This window comes from Solea solea, chromosome 3 (assembly GCF_958295425.1).
Source record: "Solea solea chromosome 3, fSolSol10.1, whole genome shotgun sequence".
In the NCBI taxonomy this organism is placed as follows: domain Eukaryota; kingdom Metazoa; phylum Chordata; class Actinopteri; order Pleuronectiformes; family Soleidae; genus Solea; species Solea solea.
The window spans coordinates 36,139,645-36,165,921 of NC_081136.1; the positions used below are offsets into that span (position 1 = coordinate 36,139,645).

A 26,277-nucleotide genomic window follows, 5' to 3' on the forward strand; every position below is an offset into this window, starting at 1 on the left:
TGCACATAGTGGCATAATGACATTAGATAACATCTACGAGGGTCGTAAACATTAGGTATCGTGTCTGTGTCTGTTCTTGTTTTACTCTGATGTTTGTGTAGAAGTGGTGAAGCTTTTTGGAGGAAGGGGAGGGACCATTGTAGACCGTCCTTGGTGACAGAGTCTCAGTAAAGATATGATTTACTCAACACTGATGACTCAAGAATTTCTTTCACACTAGTTAACTGTTTTTTTAAGCTAATGCTAAGCTAAGTATGTTCATAGTAAAGTGCGACAAACAGTTTCATCTTTAAGTGACTATTACTTAATAACTATATAATATTATTATATTTTCAGCTCGTGTTTTGACCCCGCCCTCTTCCTTTCTCGCCCCCAGTCTCACTCAATGACTACATTTTTAATGTATCGCGATATCGTAAACAATCTCTTTTTTTAACGTTATGTGACAAACTTCCCACATGTTTACGACATTTGTGTTGCAGGATTAACACAATTTGATTAGTTTGACACAGGTTTTGTCCACTTGTCTTCGCTACTCCATACTTTTATTGTTTGAGTTTTCAAACGTGTCCACGCCCTTAAGGTGCAATGCATGATGGTAGTTGTAGCCTGAGGCGTTCAGGTTCTGAGGACTGACCTGTTTTCTTCTGTTTCATTTTCAGGATTATCTGCTGAGTCACATGTACGGCAACGCGGCGCGAGACGACCTGTGGAGGAAACTGTCCCAGGTAACATTCACCCGTTCATCCGTTCATACGTTCATACGTTCACCCTGAACGACTACGACTGCTCCTCCTCCTCCTCAGAGAGTTTGACACAGACCAGATCGACTCGCTGTTTAATTATTTAAACAAATTTCTCTAATGAAGACCGGGGAGACACTCGTTAAGACACTCGTTAAGACTTGGGGGTCTCGTTGCCACGGCAACACGGGTGCCAGGCTGGTTTATCTCGTCTCTGAAATCGTTGCTTTGATTGGACTCGCTGCTCTTTAACGAGTTAACGTCCACTTTAACAGAGTATTGATTAACCTCTGATCACTGGGTTATCGGTCAGTTATTGACCTCGTTAATGATGTAAACCAGTCACTGATCGTGTTTGTTTGTTTGTTGTTGTGTAGGCCATGCACTCAGAGGGGCGGGACATTGACATCGGCGAGATGATGGACAGGTGGACTCTTCAGATGGGTTACCCCGTTGTCACCATCAGCAAGAACCAATCGGAGCAGCTGCCGACACGTTACATCACCGTCAGCCAGGAGCACTTCCTGTACGGACAGGAAGTGAGGAACAGCAACAACGACAGGTCAGTGTGGGGGAAAAAAGGAAGCTCTGTGAACTTTGACCTTTAGAACTTGTTTAGACTGTGGTGAGTTCAGAGACGGTTTCCTGTTTTCTTTCTTGTTTCCTTGTCCTTCTTACTCTTCGTCTTGCTTCCTCCTCTTCGTCCTGTTTTCTCCGCCTCCTCTGCTTCCTTCTGCTTCTTCTTGTTTCCTCCTCGTACTCTCTTCTGCTTCCTACTACCTCCTTCCTGTTTCCTCTTCTTCCTCCTCTTGCTATCTCCTCCCTCTCCCGACCCTCTTCTTGCTTCCTCCTCGTCCTCCTACTTCTTGTTTCCTTCTCTTCCTTCCCTCTCCACCTTCCTGTTTCCTCCCTCCTCCTCTTCCACACGGTAACTTCCTGTCACCTGAGGGATCGGGCTGTGATGTCATCACCTCCATTTTCCCGCTCCCTGAGTCTACGCTGGTGGCGCGTCGCGCTGAGAAAGCGTTTTTTCCAGCTTTTCATCAGATTTCATCCATATTTGATTCGCCCGATGTTTTATTCACGTTCTTTTCACAACCTCGGGAGTTTATTCTCGCCGCCGTTTCATCGACCCACTTTCTCCTCCATCAATATTTCACTCGCTCTTTTCTCACCTGTTGTTCTTTTTCTCTTCTTTGTGTCGAGTTTCAGTTTCACACCTCTGACCTCTGACCTGCTCGTCCGTCACTGAAACTTTTTTCTTTCACTTTCTCTCTGCGTTCACTCACTCATTGTCAGCTGAAAGTCGTTCAGCGTGAGGTGAAGTGGATGTTTCTTTCTTTCTTTCTTTCTTTCTTTCTTTCTTTCTTTCTCTCGCTCTTGTTTGGTCCCGTGACTTTGGTTCAGGTTTGCTCTGCCGTATCGACGCATTCACTCGACTCTTGTCAGATAAGAGTTGTTGTTGTTGTTGTTGTTGTTGTTGTGCTTTTAGCCGCAGCGTGGTCTCGGCTGACTGCGGCGCTGGATTAAATGAGCGTTTGCTGTTTGATGCTGCGTTCACACGCTCAGTGTTACTCACTGTTGACTTTAACTAATGCAAAAAAAAACGGTCACAAACACAAATTTCAGTAAACAGTAAAATAAAATAAATGTCAATGACAATAAATAAGGGGTCACACGGTGGTGTAGTGGTTAGCACTCTCGCCTTGCAGCGAGAAGACCCGGGTTCGAGCCCCGGTTGGAACAAGGGCCTTTCTGCATGGAGTTTGCATGTTCTCCCCGTGTGTGCGTGGGTTCTCTCCGGGTTCTCCTGCTTCCTCCCACAGTCCAAAAACATGCAATGTGGGGATTAGGTAAATTGAACACTCTAAATTGACCATAGGAGTGAGTGTGTGAGTGAATGGTTGTTTGTCTCTATCTGTGTGTGGCCCTGCGATGGACTGGCGAACTGTCCAGGGTGTACCCCGCCTATCGCCCCATGTAGCTGAGATTGGCACAGCACCCCCGCGACCCTCTGGTGGAGGATAAAGCGGTAGATGATGACTGACAATAAATAATTTAAAATATTATTTAAGATGTAATGCGATTCTGCATAGGATTGCTGCATGTTAGCTTGTTGAATAGCCATGCTACCATCGCAGATAGCATGGCTAGATAACTAGCTCATGGTAACTCATTAATTAGCCATGCTATCTCCTTCACTAGCAAACCTATCGTGTTTATTTCACTGCCGCTAACACTCATAGCTTTTTGCTAGTTTGGTAACGACACATCTGACTGACTGACCTTTGTCAGCAGCACGGCTAATTATTGTGCTAATATGAGCCTGTAAATCGCTATACTATCTGCATCATTAGCATGGCAAATCACCAAGCTAATTTCAGCTAGTTAAATAGCCATGCTATCTTTTTTATTCATCATTTTTATTCAGTTTTCATCTCAGTTCTTCACCATCGAGGGTAAAGTCAGGATAATTAATATTATATTTTTATTTATTCATATTTAACAAAAGTGTGACGGCCGATTTTTACAGAGTGAAACAAAAATCCCAGTTTTTCGCGTTTGTTAATATTTAAAGATTGAGAAGTTTTTTTAAAAATGAATTCATAAGAGTCAGTAAAATTATAAAATGCAGGTCTATTTTAAAAAGATGTCATAAACTTTCTCGATCCATCGTCAGATTTTAAGTTGACGTGTTAAAGATCAGACGAAAAAAAGTAGACGACAGGCGAGTTTGAGCTAATAAAACTGAAAATAAATCAGCCTTAAACGCACCACGGCTTGTCGTCGTGGTGACGGGCAGAAAAAGACTCTGACAGGTAAAGAATAGAGCAGGTGAAACCATTTTTCTGTTTGATGTAACAAGTTAAATGAAAAAATTATTTATGAGTTCACCTCGCCGCCGTTCATTCGTTCATTTCACTGTGTCACCTTTTCAGGAGGAAAGAAGAGAATCAACAGCCTGGAAAATAGAAAATATATATTATTTGAATGCATTAAATTTATTCTATAGATGTTTTTATGTAACGTAATATTTTTGTTTGAGGTCAATGTGAGGGCGTCCGCTGTGTGTTGAATAAATCCTCAACACACACACACACGACTAAAATAAACATTCTTCATCTCAATCAAATATTAATGAACACATTCTGCTGTGTGTGTGTGTGTGTGTGTGTGTGTGTGACTTCCTGTCAATCACATTGTTATAAATATCATATTAAATATTCAGTTGCCGGGCAGTGCTATTGATCGAGTGTTGCCCGCGGCGACAAACGGCTATTATTGGCTCAGCAAATGGGTCGTTCTCTGACTGATTGTGTTACAATGACACTGACCTCTCTCACACACACACACACACACACACACACACACACACACAGGCTAATTAATAAGCTGTTGTGTGTAAAGCTGATTGTTTGCGCTCTGTAATTAAAATCCACTTTAATTAAAATATGAATTTATTTAATTAGAAACAACTCTGAAGGTTTTTGTTTGAACTAAATTCCCTGTAAAAGCTCATTCAGTCGGGTCATTAGTGTGTGTGTGTGTGTGTGTGTGTGTGTGTGTTCTGCTTTTACAGATTTGTGTAAATGCTGCGGCTCCAATATTGTATTGTGAAAAACGCAGAGCTGCATGGTTACGTTTTAGTGTGGATGGTCTGAAACCGAGACTTTAAGGACAAGGACATGTTTTGGTCTTTTATTCTGAAAACGACGATGTTGTGTTTGAGTGTGGATGAACAAAATTTTAGACTTTTACTTTGAAAACTGCATGGTTGCTGTTTTTTTAATGTGGAAAAAATATATACTTTAATTTTGAAAACTGTGCAGTTGTTGTGATTTAATTTGGACAAACATACAGTTTGACATTTATTTTGAAAATCGAGGGGTTTGATTTAGTGTGGATTAACCGAAATCTCATCCGCAAACTGAATGTTTGAGTTTTAGAGTAGTTAGAAACTTAAACTTTGGATGAAAAGAAACAAGACTTTTATTTTGAATTCTGAGTGATTTGTTTTCATGTGGACAAACAGAAACTTAGACTTTGGACAAACCATACATACTTTTACTTTGAAAGGTTGTGTTAAGTTTGTTTATTTAAATTCTCACTTCCTCTACATTTGCAGTCCTTTAAATTTTGAACGAATAAAAATGAGTAAAAATCTTTAATGCTAATCAACGCTTTGTTAAAAACGAGTCACACAGTGAAGACGTGACATTCACCACCTTCACACGTTAACCTCTGAGACTCTTTACGTGACTGATGTTTACTGCCCTCACTCACTCACTCTCTCTCTATAACACTGTGGGTGTCTCTCTCTCTCTCTGTGTTTCTAATGTCTCTTTATCTGATAACTGAGGCAATAAAAGTCAATCTACTTCCACAGCCTCACAGTGACATCACTCTCTCTCTCTCTCTCTCTCTCTCTCTCTCTCTCTCTCTCTCTCTCTCTTTAGTTTACGATGGCAGGTCCCGCTAACGGTCGCCGTGGGAAACATGTCCACCGCCTCTTTACAGAGTCTCATCTGGATCAACAACAGGACAGGTACTAACACAGACCCTGACCCTGACCCTGTGGTGCTAAAACCAGACAACACTACATCTGATTATTGATTATTTTTACCGATTAAACTGAATAAACACAACCAAAAAAAAACGGCTATTATTAATTAGCCATGCTATCTGTGGTGGTAGCATGGCCAATTAAAGAGCTACCATGACTAGTTAAATAGCCATGCTATCTGCGGTGGTAGCATGGCTAATCAACGAGGTAACATGAGCTAGTTAAATAGCCATGCTACGCTATATGCATTGGTAACATCGCAAAGTTACGTGCTAACATCTGTATCTGTAGCATGGCTAATGAACGAGCTAACACCAGGTAGTTGAATCGCTACGCCATCTCTGTCAGTAACACGGCTAATCAACAAGCTAACATCTGCATTTGACTTTTATTTTGAAAACCAAGGATGAGAAACTTACACTTTGGACAAGAAGAAACAGCTAACCCACATCAGTCGACCTCGATTTATGATTTAATAATTTAATGATTTAAACCCTCTTAATGATCAGGATTAAATTATTTAGTCAAGAAAGAAACAAGTTAATTAAACATATTTTGTCTATTTTACCTTTTTAACATATCTGTAATATTCACTTCCATTTACAAGGGTTAGAAGACGTGGAGCACATGCATTCGTCTTTGACATCTTTGTCGTCTTTTTTTAAGTTACGTATTTGTTTGTATACACAAAATCGCAAGTTTTGAGACTGAGACCTGTTTTAAAAATAATAACGTATATAATAGCATTCCGAAAGCCAGTTCTTCATAGATAAGAAGTTGATACGATATGAAAATGTTGCAAGTTTCCTTCAACTCTTTCTCCATGACTGTAATTCTAACATCGATGTTGACATTAGCGACTTTTCCACGATGAAAGTGATGCTAAGCTACTGTAAAATAAAGTCAAGTAAAATCCTGTCGTTAAAATCAAGCTGAATATGAAATAAAGAACTTTGTGTGAGTAACGATGAGCGTGGAGTCGTCTGCATACGCGATGATCTTCCCCTGCTGAAACTGTGTCTCCTCTTCCGTCTTCGTCTCAGAGACACACAGGATCGCGCTGATGGACGACAGCACCTGGTTGCTCGGCAACGTAAACCAAACGGGCTACTTCCGCGTGAACTACGACCTCCAGAACTGGAAACTGCTGATTCAGCAGCTTCACGGCAACCCACAGGTTTGTTTGTTTTTATTTTTTGTTTGTCTGTTTTTGACTTTCCACTCAAACTCTTTCCGTCTCTTTCAGATCATCTCAGTGGGAAACAGGGCGGGGCTTATTGACGACGCATTCAACCTGGCCAGGTAAGTTTTATTTTCGCTGTGTTGCTAAAGAGCCGTTGATGATCCTGCTGATGAGACACATGTTGGAAATGCAACGGGGCCTCTATGAAACTGAAAGCAGAGGACAGAGGACACATTTTGGGGACAGATGGATGCGTAATGTCCTCTTTATTTGACCAAACGAGAGTGAAACGTTTCTTTTAGATGTTTTGGCAGGAAACGGTCCGTCAGTGAGTTGGGGTGTCCTGAAACGGTGGACGCCGTGTCCTTCCTCTCTGATTGGTTCGTCTGTTTCTCCACAAGTGAGACATCTGGACGCTCGCTGAGGCGGATCCGTTGTGTCTGTTTATGTTTGCTTTTAATTGTTTGTCGTGGGGAACGGATGACGCGCCGCCCCCCCCCCCCCCCCCCCCATGCCAACTTTTGAATCGTCATCATCTATTTAGCCGAATCAACAAGACGGTTGTCCCAGAGTCAGAGGTTTATATTGTGTATGTAAATTCCCGCTCAGACACACATTCATATTCATACTGGAGGCCTGTGGATGGAGCTTTGTCAGCAGTGGATTCCACAGCCGCGATGATAAGTGCAGCTTATAAGTGGCTTGGGGATTATGACTGTCGCCTCGCAGCAGAGGCTTTTCTTCTTCTCTCCTCACTCTTTCTCTGTGAAGTTTGTCTTTTTTTTGGCTTTAGTTTATTCTGAAAGTGACGACGGCTTCAGTCAAACTGGAAATTGTCCCAAAAAAACACTTGTTTTCGCTCTTTGTCCGTGGTTTTAAGATGCTGTTTGTTCGTGCTTTCACACGGACGCGGTTCTGGCTCCGTTTGGGAGTCTCAGAACCTCGGTGCTTTCTGGCAAATCAGCCCGAGTTCACACCAGTTGAAAGGCCCTGCGATACATCCGCATCAGGTGTGCAATGGGCGAACTAAGCCCCGCCCTGCTCATAAGCAGAAAAAAACATTTCAACAACATTTCAACAACAGAAGAAGTAGTCGCCAACGATAGCCATCCGAGCCTCAACCTGGAGAGCCACTCAAACCAGACGTGTCCGAGGGAACTGTAGCATCGTCCTCTTTGGTTCTTTGGTTGGAATGCGTCCTATTCCCGGCGTCCAGACTTGTACCACCACCTGATGGTGAAGTGGGATACTACAGGACCCTGACGCGCGAGTACCAGGGTCGACGATGTTCGACCCGGAAGTATACCACAAGCTTAAGAGGAACCAAAGTGGGAGGACGTTACTTCACATTTGGTGGAAGAAAACCTCTGATAAACCAAATTTCTTTTTGTTCCTGCTGAGAACCAACTTTTCAGGTTCCGTTTGAACACGCCGCCTCGCTCAAAGTTAGGTTTGTGGAACCAGACACCAGAATCTGTCGGTGTGAAAGGGTTCTCTGTGTTTCCCTGTGCGGCAGGAGCTCAGGTGTAAATGTGACCTTTAGATCCTGAGTCTGACGGCTGTAGTTTTATAGTTCATGGATGAACTCGTCACTCACTCACTCACTCACTCACTCACTCTCTCACAGTTCACTGCTTTATCCTCCACATAAGGGTTGGTCGCGGGGGACCGGAGCCAATTCCAGCCAATATGGAGCGAAAGGTGGGGTCACGCAGGACAGCGAGTCCTCAGGACCAGGACTTAGAATCATTTCTGGTTTCAGTCACTGGTTTCAGATCTTCTTCAGTAGAACATGACGTTCATTTAGTAAAAATGAAGGTTCCAATTAGAGTCACGTTCAACATAAATCCGAGGATTTGTTTATCTAAGTGCTGTGTTCTCTGTAACCATGACACCAACAGACAAACAGATGACCACAGAGCATCCAATAATATACCAAAGTTCTCCAGGAAGAAACAGCGACGGGAAGAGTCGTCATTAAGTTGTTTTTAATATTCTCTGTTTTTCTCGTGTTCAGTGAACAAAGCGTGGCGGAGCAGAAAATGACATTAATTCTCAACATAAAACACATAAACGCTGCTCTTCAGGAATCACTTTTGGTGCCTGCCTGTTTTTCAATTACCAGCGGAAGAGAAGAGACTTTATCTGCCCTTAAATTAAACCTTAAATAAGATTCAGTAAAATAATCTTAATTGACTTAATTCAAATGTAGAATCATCTCTCTCTCTGTGTTGCACAAGTGTTTGTATCGACTGTATTTACTTTACACTGAATTTTATTCCTAAAAATTGTACAGAATTATCTTATCTTGACCTAAGATAATTATTGACAGATTGTTGACAGTTGGTACGATCCAAATACATGTAGTTTTGCAGGGTTAGGTGAACGTTCAGTGGACGAGTTCTTACGGTGAAAAAGTCAAAGATCGTATCTGGAAAGTTCTAGTTTTCAAAAAAACCAAGAACTCGTTGGACAAATGACTAAATTAAAGTTTGTAAAATGGGACTAAACAAACCAGTGGGTGACGTCACAGTGGGATATCCCCAATGGAATCAATATCCAATCAAGCCTCTGTCAATCTGAATCAAAAACCTGTTGGAACTCAGTGATGATATGCAGCATTTGTAGTCCTACATATATAAATACTTGAGATCAGGGACCATGAACTGTTCCCAGAATCCTGTCCATGACGCTGCGTTCAGACTCGACTGCCTGTGAAAGAACTCTGTGAAGACAAAGTCAGTGATGAATGACGATCAGCGCCGCTGCAGCCGCGGAGGAGGAGGAGTGAGTCGTTTCTCACTGTGACGTTTTCAGCCTGGAGCTTTTAGAGCACTGTAACCAAAATCTACTCTGACACCAGCCTTATAACTCAATCCCCCCGTTCTTTCTTCTGTATCTCGCTCTCTCAGCCATCTGTTTTCTGTCACGCTGAATGAGCCTCAGCCAGAGACAGCTGTGCTGTCATCCTCCGTTCGACGCTTTGGGTTGATGAGTTGTGAGCGTTGACATACTCAAAGTTTTGGAAACACAGAGCTGATGATGATGAGTTCCTTCATCTGAACACTTTGTGCGCTCAAAAAGAACGTTTCAAGGAGCAGTAACTGCGTTGGAACCAAGTCAGCGACGAGTGGAAGACATTTTCGGTCTCGTCTGAGTAGTTGAGTCTGAATAAAGAACCAAAGAAAACAACAGGAACATCAAGGCAACAAAGGGAATAGACGTGTTTTTATGTCGTCATTAAACTGCGAATTTGTTACGACAAGCTTCAGCTTCAAAATCAAACTTATTTGATTCAAATTGCCACAACAGTGACATCATCTCACGCAGCCTTTTAAACTGCACATATAAGGGAAGAGCGTGGTGTCGTTTGCATGCGTGATGATCCTCTGTTTGTCTCTTTCATCTTCAACCTTCCAAACAAAGTCTTAGACGAGTGGAATTAACAGTCTTGTAGTAGTAGTTGAGAATCTGAAGAGAACAGCAACAGTGTTTTTATATCTAAAAGTCTTAAAGTTTATGACATTTACTGTACTTAATTATCAAAAGTAAACTGTCTGATATAAAATGAATTTAAAGTTTTACAAGTAAAAGTAAAAGTGGTTCAGTGGCTCAGTGGTAGGGCCAGTTGTCTTTCAATGGGACGGTTGTGGGTTCAATTCCTGGCTCTGCTCGTCTATATGTGTCCTTGAGCAAAGACACTTAACCCGTAAAGCAGCTAAGACTAGAAACGGTCTATATAAATACAGACTATAATACCAACTCTTCTTCTGATTGTACTTGGTCGTAACAAAGAGAGTTAGAGGAAATATAGTGGAGTTTACAAGTACAAGTTTCTAGAAATATGAATAACAAAGTAAGGTACAGATATGTGAATTTTCTACCTAAGTACAGTAAGTATTTGTACTTTGTTCCCTTAACCGTCCTCTACTCGAAACCTTCGTTGAATTAGGAGCAGCTTTATGTTTTTATCTTTGTTTCACTGAAGCTTGACAGACAACCCAACATTCTGGATTATTCTGTGTTTTAAACACCAAGTTTTTACTGTAAACGATTCTCCTCAATGACGCGATGAGTCGACTCAGACACGAGGGACGACTAAAGCGGTGGCGCGGGGGTCAAAGTTCACCTCCATCAGGCAGGCAGGAGCATCTGCTGCACATTAGACGCGTCTCAGGAGGAACGGGGGATTGTTTAGAGGTCGAAGCAGTCGTAGAACATCTGGAGTGTTGAGATAAAAACGTGAACATGAGCCCATAAAAATCATCTACATATATATGTGTGTATATATACATATATATACACACATATATATATACATATATACATATATATATATAACGTAGGATAACACGTCAGTCGTCATATGTTCGGCTGAACATCCTCTAATCCCAGATGTGGAAACGTGGAACAGATGTTTCAGGACGATGAAGCTCGCCTCAGCCGTCCTGAAAAATATCAGGCCAAGTTTTTCAAGTCAGAAAACTACGACAGAGAATTAGAGCCAAACTGAAGATTTAGTTTTTGAATCTTTTGAGAATAAAGGCGTAATAGTTCGACAATAAAGTCATGATTATTATTGCAGTGATCAGCTGTGACCTGCGTCAAGAGTTCTGAAGTTACATTTTTGGTTTGTATGTCACACATAAAGAAATACTGCCGTGTCATTGTTTTCACCGTGGGATGTTTTCTTGAAGCGTTTGAAGATCAAAGAGAGACACACTGAGGGAGATCATCACGTATGCAGACGACACCACGCTGTTTAAAAAGTAATGTGCCATGGTGTCACCGCTCTGATTATGGGATGTGGTGTCTGTTCAATGCAGAAAGTCAAACAAATGAAACAGACAAGGTTGAATTTAAACTGTAAAACAATGACATGTTGAAAAAGTGGAAGATCAAAAACTGAGAATCATCACGTATGCAGACGACACCACGCTGTTCATCTAAATCTGCAGATTAAGTGACTTCCACTTCTCCCAAAGTCATCTTCTGGAAACATCCTTGTACTTTAAGGTACTTTAAACGAGACTGCTGATCTTCTGCGGCCTGACGGAACTTAACGGACAAACACAGAAGAGGTAAAATGGCGACAGTGACTAAGCTGTCAGAGAGTCACATGACTCCTGGAGGAGGAGGAGGAGAATCTGCAGCTTCGGCTCATTTCATAAACTCGACAAAAGCTTCTTTTTGTTTTCTGCTCCGAACAAAAATGTCATTTCAGTGTTTTTCTGATCAGTGAATTCATTACACTTTGACGGATCTTCAATCTTTGATTTTAGCTTTGCTCCACCTCCTTTTGTTTCCTGTTCAACCACAGAGTAATTCATATGTATATATATATATATACATCCCTTTTTTGTAGTAATGACTGTGTCTCTGAATGTGTTTAAACAGTGATGGATGTCGTTTCTGTGTGTGTGTGTGTGTGTGTTTGTGCAGGCGACCGCAGCAGTCCCCTCCTCGTTAGCTCCCCAGTGAGCCTCACTAATGGCTGATGGACAAACAATTAACTGGCCTTTAACGACGTTAACGAGTTAATGAGCTCAGTGGAGGGTTTTTTTGTGCTTTTTTTTTTTTACAGCCCTGTTAGCGCCCCCCGCAGGCAGCACGTGTCATTTGAGACACGGTGTGAAACAACACACTTGTACAATTTAACGGGTCTCGTGTCATCGCCCTGGTCTCGACGGTCCCGGCCTTTGTTGTTTTATTATATTTTACAGGATTACCGCCTTATTATTTTCAGCTGTAGATGAACATAGTGATTTTAATTGTTGCCATTAGTGCAACACCGACCTTTTCCAACAGTAAACTGAAGTTTGTAAACCACTCACTCTCCCACACCAAAGCCCATAGAGAAAATCAGTGATTTTAACGTCACAGCACTGAGGAGTTGTTGATCCACTGCTGCCTCCATCACTGAGTTCACATGTGTTATTTTGTCACTTCGTCATTTAGATTTACATTCATGACACAAAGTGACCACACGAGGCAGCAGTAGACCAGCAGCTCCTGTGTCCCTGTGAGTTAAAATCACAGATTTTCTCTCTGGTGTGGGAGAGTGAGTGGTTTACAAAGTGACACAAATGTCAGTCCCCACTTGAAGAAGCGCTGAGCATGTTCTTAAGATACTGTGGATTTAATCAACCTGGATTTAATCGACCTGGCGAGTCTTTTGTGAAGCGTCTCGTGAATGTTCTGAACTATGCCGTTGATTATTGGTCCTTGAAGACGTGTCTGTCTGAACGCTGAGTTCTGTGTGAAAACACCGAGTGTTTTGTTTAACACAGAAGCAGAAAATGAACACGACATTGTTGTGGACGATGTCGGACAACCGCGTGATTGATGGTGTTTGGTGAAGTGGGAAAAAAAAACTGCTGAACAACAGAAGAAGATCAATTACTGTATGCTGTTGCCATGACGACCACGTCCTCGTCACCTCTCTGTGTGTTTAGTCCCGTCTGTGGCTCTGAGAGCTGTAAACAGGAAGTCTCTGCAGGCCGCAAGGATTATGGTAATGCCCCCCGAGGCCCAGGTGCATGATGGGACTGGAGGTGGAAGCGTGGACGTTGGACGTGAGGGAGATTATGGAAATGCGACGGTTGGTGTCGCATTTCTCCGCCAACTGCTCAGAGACTCACGGAGTCTGTGCTCCAAGAGATTCATTTAAATGTGGACGTCAGTCAAACACCAAAGACACTTCAACTGAGCTAATCCTCAGGATTGAGATCACATCTCATCCATAACTCAGTCTCTATTTCATCCACTGTTCAATACATCAGCTCACTCTCCCACACCAAAGCCCATAGAGAAAATCAGCGATTTTAGCTCGCGAAGACACAGGAGCTGCTGGTCCTCTGCTGCCTCGTGTGGTTACTTTGTGTCACTGAAGTCAATCTGAACAAAGGATTTTAAAAGCCGAATTGTATAAAATTAGACGTTTGAACTGAGTGATGGAGGCAGCAGTGGATCAATAGCTCCTGTGTGCTGTGATGTTAAAATCACTGATTTTCTCTATGGGCTTTGGTGTGGGAGAGTGAGTGGTTTATAAACTTCAGTTTCCTGTTGGAAAAGTCTGTCTCACAGTGAGATAAAGACGTGAACCTGTTCTTAATGTGTGTGTGTGTGTGTGTGTGTGTGTGTGGGTGTGTTGTCATAACTTCCTCATCGGTCGCCAATAATTAGACTCGGATCTAATCAGACTAAAATCACCTCCCCAGTGTTTGCTCGACCACTCAATCAATATTCATTAGGTGTGTGTGTGTGTGTGTGTGCGTGCGTGCTTGTGTGTGGGTGGGTGGGTGGTTGTGGGTGGGGCTGAAGGTCAACGCAGGTGAGTGACATCATGAATGTTAATGTTAGGCTCATTAATATTCATGAACCCGGGGCCAGAGCCTGAGCTCTCGTGGCATTTTGGAGGCCGGGGTTTGTCTTCATGTGTTTATGAAGGAGTTTATTCTCACACACACACACACACACACACCTGAGGGTTAAAGGTCAAATCAACTGTAGGATCGGCCTTTAAATTGGATTCAGGTCCCAGAATGCACCTCTGTGTCTCCTGCACTCTGCTCCGATAACAACAAAGAATGAAAACGACGATAGAGTGAAGTAACGGACGTTCCTGACTGAGTGGTTTTTATTTCATTGTAATATCCCTCCCTCTCTCTCTCTCTCAGGGCCGGGTACCTCCCACAGGGCATTCCCTTGCAGCTGATTGGCTACCTGCCGGAGGAGACGTCTTTCCTGCCGTGGCACGCCGCCAGCCGAGCACTCTACCAGCTGGACAAACTGCTGGACCGCACAGAGGAATACAGCCTGTTCAGTGTAAACACACAATCAGTCAGCTAATCAATCAATCAATCAATCAATCAATCAATCAATCAATGAACACTCAACCTGTGTGTGTGTGTGTGTGTGTGTGTGTGTGTGTGTGTGTGTGAACAGGACTACGTGTTAAAGCAGGTTGCTGCGAGGTATCATCAGATGGGATGGCCGACAAACGGTCTGGGCAGCGAGGGCAGCGTCCTGCAGGCGTCCTACCAGACTGAGTACGAACACACACACGTACACACACGCACACACACACACACACTTGTCTGTGTGCGTTTTTTGGACCTCACAAAGTGTCGTGTCCACAGGGAGCTGCAGCGGGAGCTCATCATGCTCGCGTGCAGCTTCGGGAACAAACAGTGCCACCGTCAGGCCGTCGCCTACATCTCTGACTGGATCTCCAGCAACAAGAACAGGTGACAACACACACACACACACACACATGAACAGATTGATTCCACCAGGGGGCGGTGTGTCTCACAGTCTGATTGCAAAGAAACTCGTCACGAGAACCACTCACTCTCCCACACCAAAGCCCATAGAGAAAATCTGTGATTTTAGCTCGCAAGGAACCCAGGAGCTGCTGCTCGACTGCTGCCCCGTGTGGTCACTTTGTGTCACTGAAATAAATCCAAATGTATTATTTTAAAAGCCGAAGTGACAAAATAAGACATTTGAACTTAGTGATGGAGGCAGCAGTGGATCAATAGCTCCTGTGTGCTGTGATGTTAAAATCACTGGTTTTCTCTATGGGCTTTGGTGTGGGAGAGTGAGTGGTTTACAAACTTCAGTTTCCTGTCACATAAAGACATGAACATGAGTCTTTTGTTTAGAGTTTGTGTCGCTTGTTGCTTCTAACCACAGGGGGCGCTCACAGCACAGTCTGCTATAAATAACTACTGTTGTCACATTATTGATCGTGGTGATCGATGTGATTCATCCGTTCATTTGTTCCTCTCCATCATTTCTCCTCCTCCTCGTTGTTGTTTTCTTGTCTCTGACGTCGTCGGCTCCTCCTCCGGAGTCTTTTAACAACGTCCACAAACTGAGATTTCAAACAGCAATTTAAAATAAGAGTTCTGACTTTTTTTTAAAAAAATATATTTTTTTTTAAAATTAGACTTCTGACTTATTATCATTATTATTATTATTATTTAAAATCATCACTGGGGCCAGTTTTGGTCCACGAACCGCCCGTTGCTGACTCCTGATTAACAGGGTCCGATATTTCCGACTGTACTTAAACACCACAGGCAGAGAAAATTGACATAATTAATCGTGTGTTTTGTGACATTTCTTAAATGTCATGTGGTTAATTGTGCATACGTTTGTTTTCTTTGTGTAAAAGTGCGTGTTTTTCTCCACAGGTGACTGAAAAACACCGATCAGATCCTGCACATGAAACAAAAAACAATAAAACCACAAAAAAATCCAGCACCTGCTGTAAAAACCACTGCGACTAAAACAAATCCGCCTCCAGAACAATGAGTGTAATTAACTGCAAAGAGCAGCTAATGTCTCAGCGCCTTCGTCCCTCTGGAATATTCATCACGTCCCACTGAGGTTTCATTGTAAATGAAGCAATTTAATGGATCAAAAACCATCAGCTTTTAAATTAATCTCACTTCGTGGCTCCGGTCGCGGCTGGATTATCCTGGTGGGAGGTTCCTGGACCACAAAGAGCCGCCAGGCCTCCATTAACCCGGCGCTCCGTCCACTCTTTGTCTCTGCTGGGATTTTTAAACGTGTCCCGTGTGAAAGACGTCGTCACAGACGTGGTTTAGTGAAGGTTTGGTGAAGGTGAAGCTTCAGTCCACACTCGAATATCTCATGAAGATTGGTGTAAATGTTGCTGTTGTTGCTCAGCTTTGCCTTCAGCGCCACCATGAGGTGGATGTGGAGTTAGTTTGTTATAAACAAGTGGAGCAGGTTTTGTAACAAAGAGCTAAAGGCAACAGCGTGATTGTTATTGAGGTTGTTGCTGCTGCTAACGTTGAGGTTGTTGTTGCTGCTAATGTTGAGGTTGTAGCTGATAATGTTGAGGTTGTTGCTGATAACGTTGAGGTTGTTGTTGCTGCTAATGTTGAGGTTGTTGCTGCTAATGTTGAGGTTGTAGCTGCTAACGTTGAGGTTGTTGTTGCTGCTAATATTGAGATTGTAGCTGCTAACATTGAGGTTGTAGCTGCTGACGCTGAGGTTGTTGCTGCTAACATTGAGGTTGTTGCTGCTAAGATTTGAGGTTGTTGCTGCTAACATTGAGGTTGTTGCTACTAATGTTGAGGTTGTTGCTTCTAACGTTGAGGTTGTTGCTGCTAAGGTTGAAGTTGTCGTTACTGCTAAAGTTGAGGTTGTTGCTGCTAACGTTGAGGTTGTCGTTGCTGCTAAGGTTGAGGTTGTCGTTGCTGCTAAGGTTGAGGTTGTCGTTGCTAAGGTTGAGGTTGTCGTTGCTGCTAGCGTTGAGGTTGACGTTGCTAGCGTTGAGGTTGTCGTTGCTGCTAAAGTTGAGGTTGTTGTAGTTGCTGCTGTTGTTGCTTTTATTTTTACATGTATAATGTCACGTATTCAGACATGTGTGTATATATGCATATAAAAAATCCTAATGGTCGACATGACTGAGAAATAATTTAATTTAGTGTAATATCAGGGTTTTTTTTACTGTGTATTTAAAAATAGAAACAGAAAAACTGCAACCCAGATTGCAGAAAAATAAAAGGCGTTACATTTCACCTGAGCTGATGTTTAAGTGTGTCTGCACGAGAAAGTCCTCATTTACACAAATGTACAGACAGACGGACGGATGGTCGAGAGACTTCCACTGTCAGTGAGAGAGGGAGAGAGAGAGAGAGAGGGAGGGATGGAGGAGGAGGTGAAGAACATAAAACATCCTCACACTGTTCAAACACACACTCGCTCAGAGTGAGTGTGATAGTTAATGGGACGTGAAACATCTGGAGGTTTACACACACACACACACACACACACACACTGGTTTATATTCTGCAGAGAAACATTACGACTGTTATTTCTATTAGAAATAACTGCAGCAGCTGCAGAGACACAACAGTGATGTTAGAACATGATCAATGATCAGACCTCATGTAATCTGATTAAACACACACACATACACACACACACACACAAGTACTGTCTAACTTTAACGCCACAGTCAGCAATACTGTGCGTGTGCGTGCGTGTGTGTTTGTGTGTGTGTGTGTGTGTGTGTGTGTGTGTTTAATCAGATTACATGAGGTCTGATCATTGATCATGTTCTAACATCACTGTTGTGTCTCTTAAGTGGAGCATCTCTAAAGTGATTTCCCAGGTCGATGAGTGATGTTCTTCTCCACACATAAACACACACACTGACACACACACACACACACACACACACACACACTGTGATAAGGCAGTGTATATGCTGTCATTTCTCAGTCCGCTGAGCTTCACTGTATTGTGATGAAAGTTTTTAGTTTTGGTTTAGTGATAATCCAGGTCACACACACGCACACACACACACACACAATGCTGTGTACTTTGATTTAGGTCAGTGACCAGCTGGGGCATAGAGCATGTGTGTGTGTGTGTGTGTGTGTGTGCCTTTTCTAACTGGAAACTGGAAAAAGGAAAGGAAACTGAAGTTTGTAAACCACTCACTCTCCCACACCAAAGCCCATAGAGAAAATCAGTGATTTTAACATCACAGCACACAGGAGCTGTTGATCCTCTGCTGCCTCCATCACTCAGTTCAAATGTTTATTTTGTTAATTCGGCTTTTAAAATCCATCATTCAGATTTACTTCAGTGACACAAAGTGACCACACGAGGCAGCAGTAGACCAGCAGCTCCTGTGTCCCTGTGAGCTATAATCACTGGATTTCTCTATGGTCCTTGGTGTGGGAGAGTGAGCGGTTTGCAAACGTCCCGCTCGTGCGTTGCCACATACAGTTACTGTGAACACTCACCTCTGTACACAAGCGCCTGACTCATGACTCAGCTTGTTTTCTCTCTTTTTTTTAAAGTAAATCCATAATGAAGTCTGGATTTTTCTCTCTTAGCTTCCAGAGAACGTGGTCGTTAATCCTGCAGACGTGACTTATCAGTGTGTTCAGCTTTATTACTTTTCCCGGTTCACACTCGGAGTCACGTCTCGTCTCTGCTGCTCTGCTCTATCTTACACTTATTAACTTCCCTTAAATTAGACTTAGGCTTGTCTCGTTTTGCGTCTCGCTGACTTTTGCTACGTCCACAAAAGTACAGTCAGCTTCGCTGTGAGGTTTTATCCACTTCCAACATGCTAACCAATCATGACTGTGCATTTTTATAAATTTACTTTTACCTTCACCTTGTTTTTGGTCTCACCAAAGAAGTTTTTGCTCTTAATTTCCATGTTGTTGCGTTTTAACCTCAGCTCCTCGTTGATTCCAGTAAATAAGTTGGAGATGCTAACGTATCTCAAGCTAGCAATTGTTAGCTAACTGTTAGTTGTTGTTCCACATTTCATGAAACAAAATTATTTAAATACTGAGACGTTTTCATGTTTAAGAAAACAGCATAAAGTGCTAGTTAGCTTATTGAGCTATTGGTGCATTCCAGTTGAGAAGTCAGGGAAAAAAAGTAGTTAGTTGTTGTTCCTCGTTTCATAAATACTATTTAAATCCTTGGATTTATTTACATTTAACAAAAAAAAACAGACTCAAGTGTTTTACATGCACAAAATTAGCTTGCTAGTTAGCTTATCTAGCTATTGGTCTGTTCCCATTTCAACGTATCCCCGGCGAGCTATTGTTAGTAGTGGCTAACAAAGCTCTACCATTTTGTATCCAGTCAATGCAGTTTTTTACATCATGAGTGGCAGTTGAACTTGTGTTTGTTTGTTGTTTTTTTTCTGCAGAATTCCTCCGAACATCAGAGACATTGTTTACTGCACCGGCGTCAGTCTCATGGACGAGGACGTGTGGGAGTTCATCTGGATGAAGTTCCACTCGTCCAGCGCCGTGTCCGAGAAGAAGATCCTGCTGGAGGCGCTGACGTGCTCCGACAACACTTTCCTCCTCAACAGGTGAAGATATATATATATCATTATTATTATTATTATTAATAATATTTACAGGCCTGTGTATAAAACAGAATGCTGTAAGACATGCTAATGCTTTCACAAATATCGTAGTTCTTTTTTTTTTTATCAATTAACGAACTGCAAAATCAGCTAAAAGAGAAAAAATCAAATCAAACCTAATTTATTGAAATATACAAATTACAATCAGAACTTTACTTTTGATGTTTCTTTGTCTTTTTTAAAAAGGTTTTGTTTTCATCCACACTCAATGACTAAGAAATGCTGTAGTACAAATGTCAGGCCTGTGTGTGGCGCTGTGAGAAACACACCACGAATGTTAGCTGTCGGTTAGCTGTGGATTAGCTTTGAGTAAGCTTGAGTTAGCTATGGGTTAGCTTGAGTTAGCTGTGGGTTAGCTTGAGTTAAATTGAGTTAGCTGTGTTTTAGCTGTGAGTTAGCTTTGAGTTAGCTTGAGTTAACTGTGAGTTAGATTGAGTTAGCTGTGGGTTAGCTGCGAGTTAGCTTTGAGTTAGCTGTGGGTTAGCTGTGAGTAAGCTTTGCGTAAGCTTGAGTTAACTGTTTTATTTGAAAAAAATATACATTCAAATGTAAACATTCACAGAGACAGAATGGAAAAAAAAGTCCAGACAAGTAAAGAAGACGACAACAATGACAAAGATTAGCAACAGCTAATGCTAACACAAGAGAGAGCTGATCTGATAATAAAAAATAAAGGTTTAGCGAATTCTCCTCAACTCGTAAAACCTTGTTGAAATATTATGCAGTTATCGCAGCAGTAATCGATTATTTTTGGCCACTAGGTGGCAGCAAAACCAGCTGCAAACACACGTGTGTTATCATCATGTGTCGGCACAACTCTTTTGTCTCCATGTTTGGTCTGCAGCGCCTTCTCCTGGTGGAAACAGAGAAGACAACTGAATTAAAATCTAATAAATAAAAAAACCTCTTTACTTCAAAAAGAGGGGAGAAAAGACGTATCTTTATTTTTTGCTGACTCATGTTTTAGTTGTTGGACGTCAGCAGGAATTTGAACTACATTAGCATACAAACAAACACACAAACAAACGTGTGTGTGTGTGTGTGTGTGAGGTATTGATTTTCAGCCACAGAAAACTGTTCTGCAATCAGAGAGGTGGTACTGCATGTTCAGATAGCAGCTATCACACACACACACACACACACACACTCAGTGATTGGTCACACAGGAAATGGTTTCAGCACAGAGGGATTGTGGGAAAAGAGAGAGAAAATTGATTTTTTTGGGGGGTTTAATGAAAAGACGGCAGTTACAAACAACCAGCGCGCGCACACACACACACACACATGCAGTCACACACACACACACACACACACACACACAGTCACACACTCAAGGACACACGTAATACACTCTGGAAACAGAAAAGAAAGAAAGATGAAGGTGAAGTGTGTGCGTGCGAGAGAACATCAGTATCTTTGTTTAAAAACATTCCTCAGTAAATATCAAATTACACTGAACACATGAATTACAGATTAAATAGTTTGTGTCCGTGTGTTTTTATGTCAATGGTTTGTTTTGTAGAAAATAAAGACTGGAAAAAATATGTTGTTTTAAATAAAATATGACCTACGACAAGAATATCATTTATATAATCCATATGGAATAAAAAATATAAAACTATTATTTAGGTATGTAATTTTAGTAGTGCATAAGTTTAACTTAAACCTGTCTGTGTCTCCCAGGTTACTGAACCTGTCGCTGACCTCTGACCTGGTCCCGGAGCAGGACGTGATCGACGTCATCATCCACGTGGGCAGAAACCCTCAGGGTCGAAACCTGGCCTGGAGATACTTCAGAGAGAAGTGGGACGTTCTCAACGCGCGGTGAGAGATAATACAAATAAGACAAATAATTAAAATAGATCAAATAATAGATAAAGTGAGATGGCAGCAGAGGAAGTGAAACATGCGTTTTATTTCCATCTCAGATACGGTGAAGCTTTGTTCATGAATTCAAAACTCATCAGTGGAGTCACCGAGTTTCTGAACACGGAACAAGAACTCAACGAGGTAAACACGCTAACACCAACATGGTAAATGGGCTGGTTTTATATAGCACTTTTCTAGTCTTGATGACCACTCAAAGCTGCTTTACGCTACAGTTTTGCCATTTATCCATTCATCCATTCTTCCATTCATCCATTCACTCACACTTTCATCCGGCACAGCCATCAGGAGCAACATGGGGTTAAGTTGCCCAACGACACATCAGCATGTAGACGAGCAGGGCCGGGAATCAAACCCATAACCTTTGAATCGAGAGACGACTCGCTCTACCACTGAACTACCGTCACCCCGGCATGCCGACATGCTAAAACCAACATGCTAATACCTATATGCTGACATGAACACTAACACTGACATGCTAACAACACCATGGTTACAACAACACACTAACACCAACATGCTAACATGAGCACACTAACACCGACACGCTAATACTAATATGCTAACATGAACACACTAACACTGACATGCTAATACTAATATGCTTACATGAACACACTAACACTGACATGCTAATACTAATATGCTAACATGAACACACTAACACTGACATGCTAATACTAATATGCTAACATGAACACTAACACCAACATGCTAACAACACCATGGTTACAAAAACACACTTACGCCGACATGCTAATACCAATATGGTAACATCAACATGCTAATAACACAATGGTTACAACAACACACTAACACCGACACGCTAATACTAATATGCTAATATGAACACACTAACACTGACATGCTAACAACACCATGGTTACAACAACACACTAACACCGACACGCTAATACTAATATGCTAATATGAACACACTAACACTGACATGCTAACAACACCATGGTTACAACAACACAGTAATGCCGAAATGTTAACACCAATATGGTAACATCAACATGCTAACAACACCATGGTTACAACAACACAATAACACGGCATGCTAACAGCAACATGCTAACATGACCAAATCTCTGTCCACTGGTTTTTCTGCTCGTACACTTTTCATTTTGGTGGAATCATTTCCCACAGAAGAGAAACAGGAGGAGAAACACGACTCGTGGAACACGACTCCACGCGTTTATTTTCTGCAAACATTTGAATATGATGAACACTTTCCGGGGAAAAACAGAAACATTTTTCTTCTTCTCTTGTTGACGCGACGACAAAAGCGCGGCCTCGGCGTGGGCGACGTGTCAGTGAGTGAATTAAACCACGGACAAAAGAGAAACTCATCAAACCCAAAGAATGATGAGTCTTTTTGTTTGGTTTTCATGACAAAATAAAATGTTCTTTTAGAGGAGAAATGTGTGAGTCATGGAGAGGAGAGGAGAGGAGAGGAGGAGAGTTAACGACATGAACCACATGAAAGGGAGGTGAAGGGGATGAACTTTGTGCTGCGCTCCAGTGAATCTGTCACCCTCTCACCAAACGCTAACTTCACTGTGAGCATAAAAACGGCCGTTTCTCCCACCTTTTCTTTTAATTACCGACGTTTCGCTTTGATTCCTCGAGAAACTTCACGTCGTCTAATTGTGAACCTCGAAAAACTGAAGCTTCTCTTCATTTTTCAAGCATTTAACGGACACTTCCCTGCAGAGAGTTTTCGTTTATTTGTCATTAAAAGTCTCTTTCGCTCGAAAACATCAAGGAACCTTCGTTTTCCTCTGAGCTTCAGACCTCGTTATAGTCTCATTTTCTCAACACTCTGTACGAGAGGAAAAACTTCACGGACAAAAGTATGGAGACACCATTAGAATGAGGGCAACAGACTTGCCAAGTTTCGTCAAAATCGATGCAACTTTTTAATAATTACGACTTCCAGTTGGGGGCGCTGTTGCCACGCCAATGTTTGAAACCAATATAATATCAAATTTTCTTGTCTTTTCGAGGACATTCGTGCTTTGAAAACATCATTTTCCCTTCATGTTGAACGTTTATCAAACTTTATCGGAGCGCCATCATGGTTTGCAGTAATCTCTTTAACCTCTGGGGGGCACTGTTTCATTTATTTCTACACACATATTCTAACTTATCTGTCGTCTCCTTTTTCTTCCTTCCTCCCTTCCTTCCCTTGCCCCTTCTGTCCTTAGTTAAAAGACTTCATCCAATCAAGCGGCGTGGGGGCGGGGCCTGCTTTGCCACGAGCACTAGAGATCGTCGAGGGCAACGTGCGCTGGCACCGCCTCCACCGGCGGCAGTTCTACCAGTGGCTGCGCAAACCTCCGAGCCCTGCCCTCGGCTAAAGGCGCCGTTGGCCAGCGCAAGTGGAGCGGCTGCAGACTGCTCATGCTATCGCACCGCTAGCTTCACAGATGCAGTCAGAACAACCGACGCGACCGCTTCTTCAGCTCGTTTTTATCACTTTACACAAACTTTTTATTTCTGATTCTTTTGCCGTGGAAACGTAAAGATGAAATTTAAACAACAAAAGCTGAGAGTTAGCTAGCAGCCACTGTTTGATAACAGCTAGCATCAAAACTCCACCTGAAGCCATCATTGCCAGCTAACAGCTAGCTTCAAAATTCAACCTGAAGCAGTGACTACTAGCTTACAGCATCAGTCACTATTAGCTAACAGCTAGCACAAAACTCTAGGTTAAAGTTAGCATCACAGAGAGATTTTGTTAGATCAGTGAAAAATGAGCGCATTAACAATAAAATACGAAGAATTTGAATTTAACAAACTTTGAGGATGAAACATTTATGACAAAGTAGCCAGTTATGAATTAACGAGAAAAAAAAAGGTTGTCAGAACTAAAAAAAAATGTATATAAATGTGATTATAAATCTAGTAAAATTATAATAATTCTGATTATTCTTCAGATTAGTGAAATCTTTTTATTTTTCTTCACCTCAAACTAAAAACAACAGATTATTTTAATCTCAGTATCAGTGAAACCAGAACCAGATCTAGAACCAGAGTCTGTTTAATCTGAACCGGAAGTAAACGTGAAAAAAAATCAATAAACATATTTTTTGTCATTTTCCATGTTTTTATTCAAATAGACGGAAAAACCTGAGCAGCTTGAATCAGTCGTGTTCCCGCTCCATGTTTGTTTGCATGTTGAGTTGTGATTCACTCATTCACTCACTCACCAGGGTTTCACGAGGCTTTTGTCGCAGATTTGTCATTGAAACACAAAACAATAAATCAATATTTTAAATATTTGTTTAATCCTCACAAAAACGTCAATTTCATCCAGAATTCAGAGCTTTTATTCTGAAAAATATGACAATTGTCGCTGGAATTGACAATAAACTCACAAATAAATCGCTGCTGCTGTAAAAGTTAATAAATAACCTTAACCAGTTTCAGATAATAAATAACTATTAGCATGTGTTCGGCTCAAAGAAGACGCTGTAATTCTCCAAAATAAAGTTTGTTTAGAGCATTATTTAACATTTTATTCTAAAAAATAGTTTTAAACACTGTCTGAAAACCAATCACTAATTCATTTTTATTTTAAAGTCATGAACCACGTTTCGTAGAAACACAATTTTCATCAGCCATTTTATTTTATCTGATTTTATTTATGCACCACGTTTTATATGATAAACTCAATGTGTTTTACGTAAAAACTAAATTTGCAAACAGTAAAAATTTACATTTTGAGCAAAACCCAATTATAATATATATAAAATCTATTAAAAATTCTATTTAAAAAAAAATGAATCAGACATAAAAATGAACACTTTACACAACATAAATAAAACAAACTACAGAATCACAATTATTATTTATTTTTTTTAAAGAGAGCAAAATAACAAAAGGTCAAAAAGTTTTAGTAGAAATTTTCTGTAAAACACGTTGAGATGCTCTTGTGTTTTTAAAGGATTTTGAAGTTACAAACGCATAAAAGTCGTCTCTTATTTCATGACCTCGTTAAAAAAAGCAGTGACAGATGAAGTCGTTTAATATCCGACAGACGCACACAGACGTTCTGCGTCAGAGAAAGAAGACGAGCCGGTTTGGGGGGGGGGGGGGGGGGGGCGGTTGTTAACGACGCAACACCTCACGGACTGAAACCTCGGAGGATCCTGAACCTTCGACCAAACAAAACCACAAACTCAACGTCGCGTCGACGCTTCCACAAAAGCACAAAAGAAAGCGTTGAAGAAACATTTCAAACCGCACAGATTCCTTTTCTTTTGCTTCCGTCGTGGTCCGATCCGATCGGCGCGTTTTTAGCGACAGTCGCGTCGTCACGTGACTTAAAGACATGGAGGACAGCGAAAGCGCAGAGATTCTAATCGGACTCATGAGTGAAGAGAAGAGTTTGTCACAGTCTACGCCGACGACACGGCGATTTACGCCAACACCCGACAAAGACGGATGACGCGACGACACATCGCTTCCAAATCGCGAGGGATTATTCGTGCGCCGGACTCCGCGGCGCCCCCTGCAGGGCGACAGACTTTGGAACTCCTCTCTTTGTGGTGGATTTTTCTCCAGGATTTTTTCTCTTTGAAGTTTAAACGACTAAAAATAAACTTTTTTCTGGGGGGCGTGTCCGACTCCAAAATAAAGACTGGTGCATTTTCAACCTCTCATTCCTCACGTGTATGACCAGGGTTTGACGATGTAGCGGAGAAGTCAAAGGGGGCGGGGTCAGTTGTAATGTTTGTTGATGGTGTGAACAGTCTCATGCGTGTTATTATGATAATTATGATGCAGATGAATCCGTGCATTTGTTTGATTTTTATTGTCTTGTCGCGGGAAAAATGACGATCAACTGTAAATGAGAAAAAAAAACAACAACTAACTGACGATTTTACGACTCGGGACCAAAACATTGGCAAAAACAGGAAGTGGCGGGGAGGCGAGTTGA

General features: G+C 41.8%; 1 protein-coding gene across 2 annotated transcripts in view; it reads left to right on the top strand.

Annotated features, from left to right (window-relative positions):
* The window catches only part of LOC131456311 (thyrotropin-releasing hormone-degrading ectoenzyme-like), a 102,315-nt gene extending 77,885 nt beyond the window's left edge, over positions 1–24,430 (top strand). For both annotated transcript variants that reach the window (XM_058624560.1, XM_058624559.1), the window contains exons 9-20: positions 663–728; positions 1,121–1,305; positions 5,201–5,289; positions 6,351–6,484; positions 6,554–6,609; positions 14,170–14,317; positions 14,438–14,541; positions 14,632–14,739; positions 19,215–19,382; positions 21,123–21,263; positions 21,368–21,449; positions 23,540–24,430. In XM_058624560.1, coding sequence (XP_058480543.1) covers positions 663–728; positions 1,121–1,305; positions 5,201–5,289; positions 6,351–6,484; positions 6,554–6,609; positions 14,170–14,317; positions 14,438–14,541; positions 14,632–14,739; positions 19,215–19,382; positions 21,123–21,263; positions 21,368–21,449; positions 23,540–23,692 — 1,434 coding nt within the window. In that variant the 3' untranslated portion in view covers positions 23,693–24,430. The remainder of the gene's footprint in view (positions 1–662; positions 729–1,120; positions 1,306–5,200; positions 5,290–6,350; positions 6,485–6,553; positions 6,610–14,169; positions 14,318–14,437; positions 14,542–14,631; positions 14,740–19,214; positions 19,383–21,122; positions 21,264–21,367; positions 21,450–23,539) is intronic.
* The last annotated feature ends 1,847 nt before the right edge of the window (positions 24,431–26,277 follow it).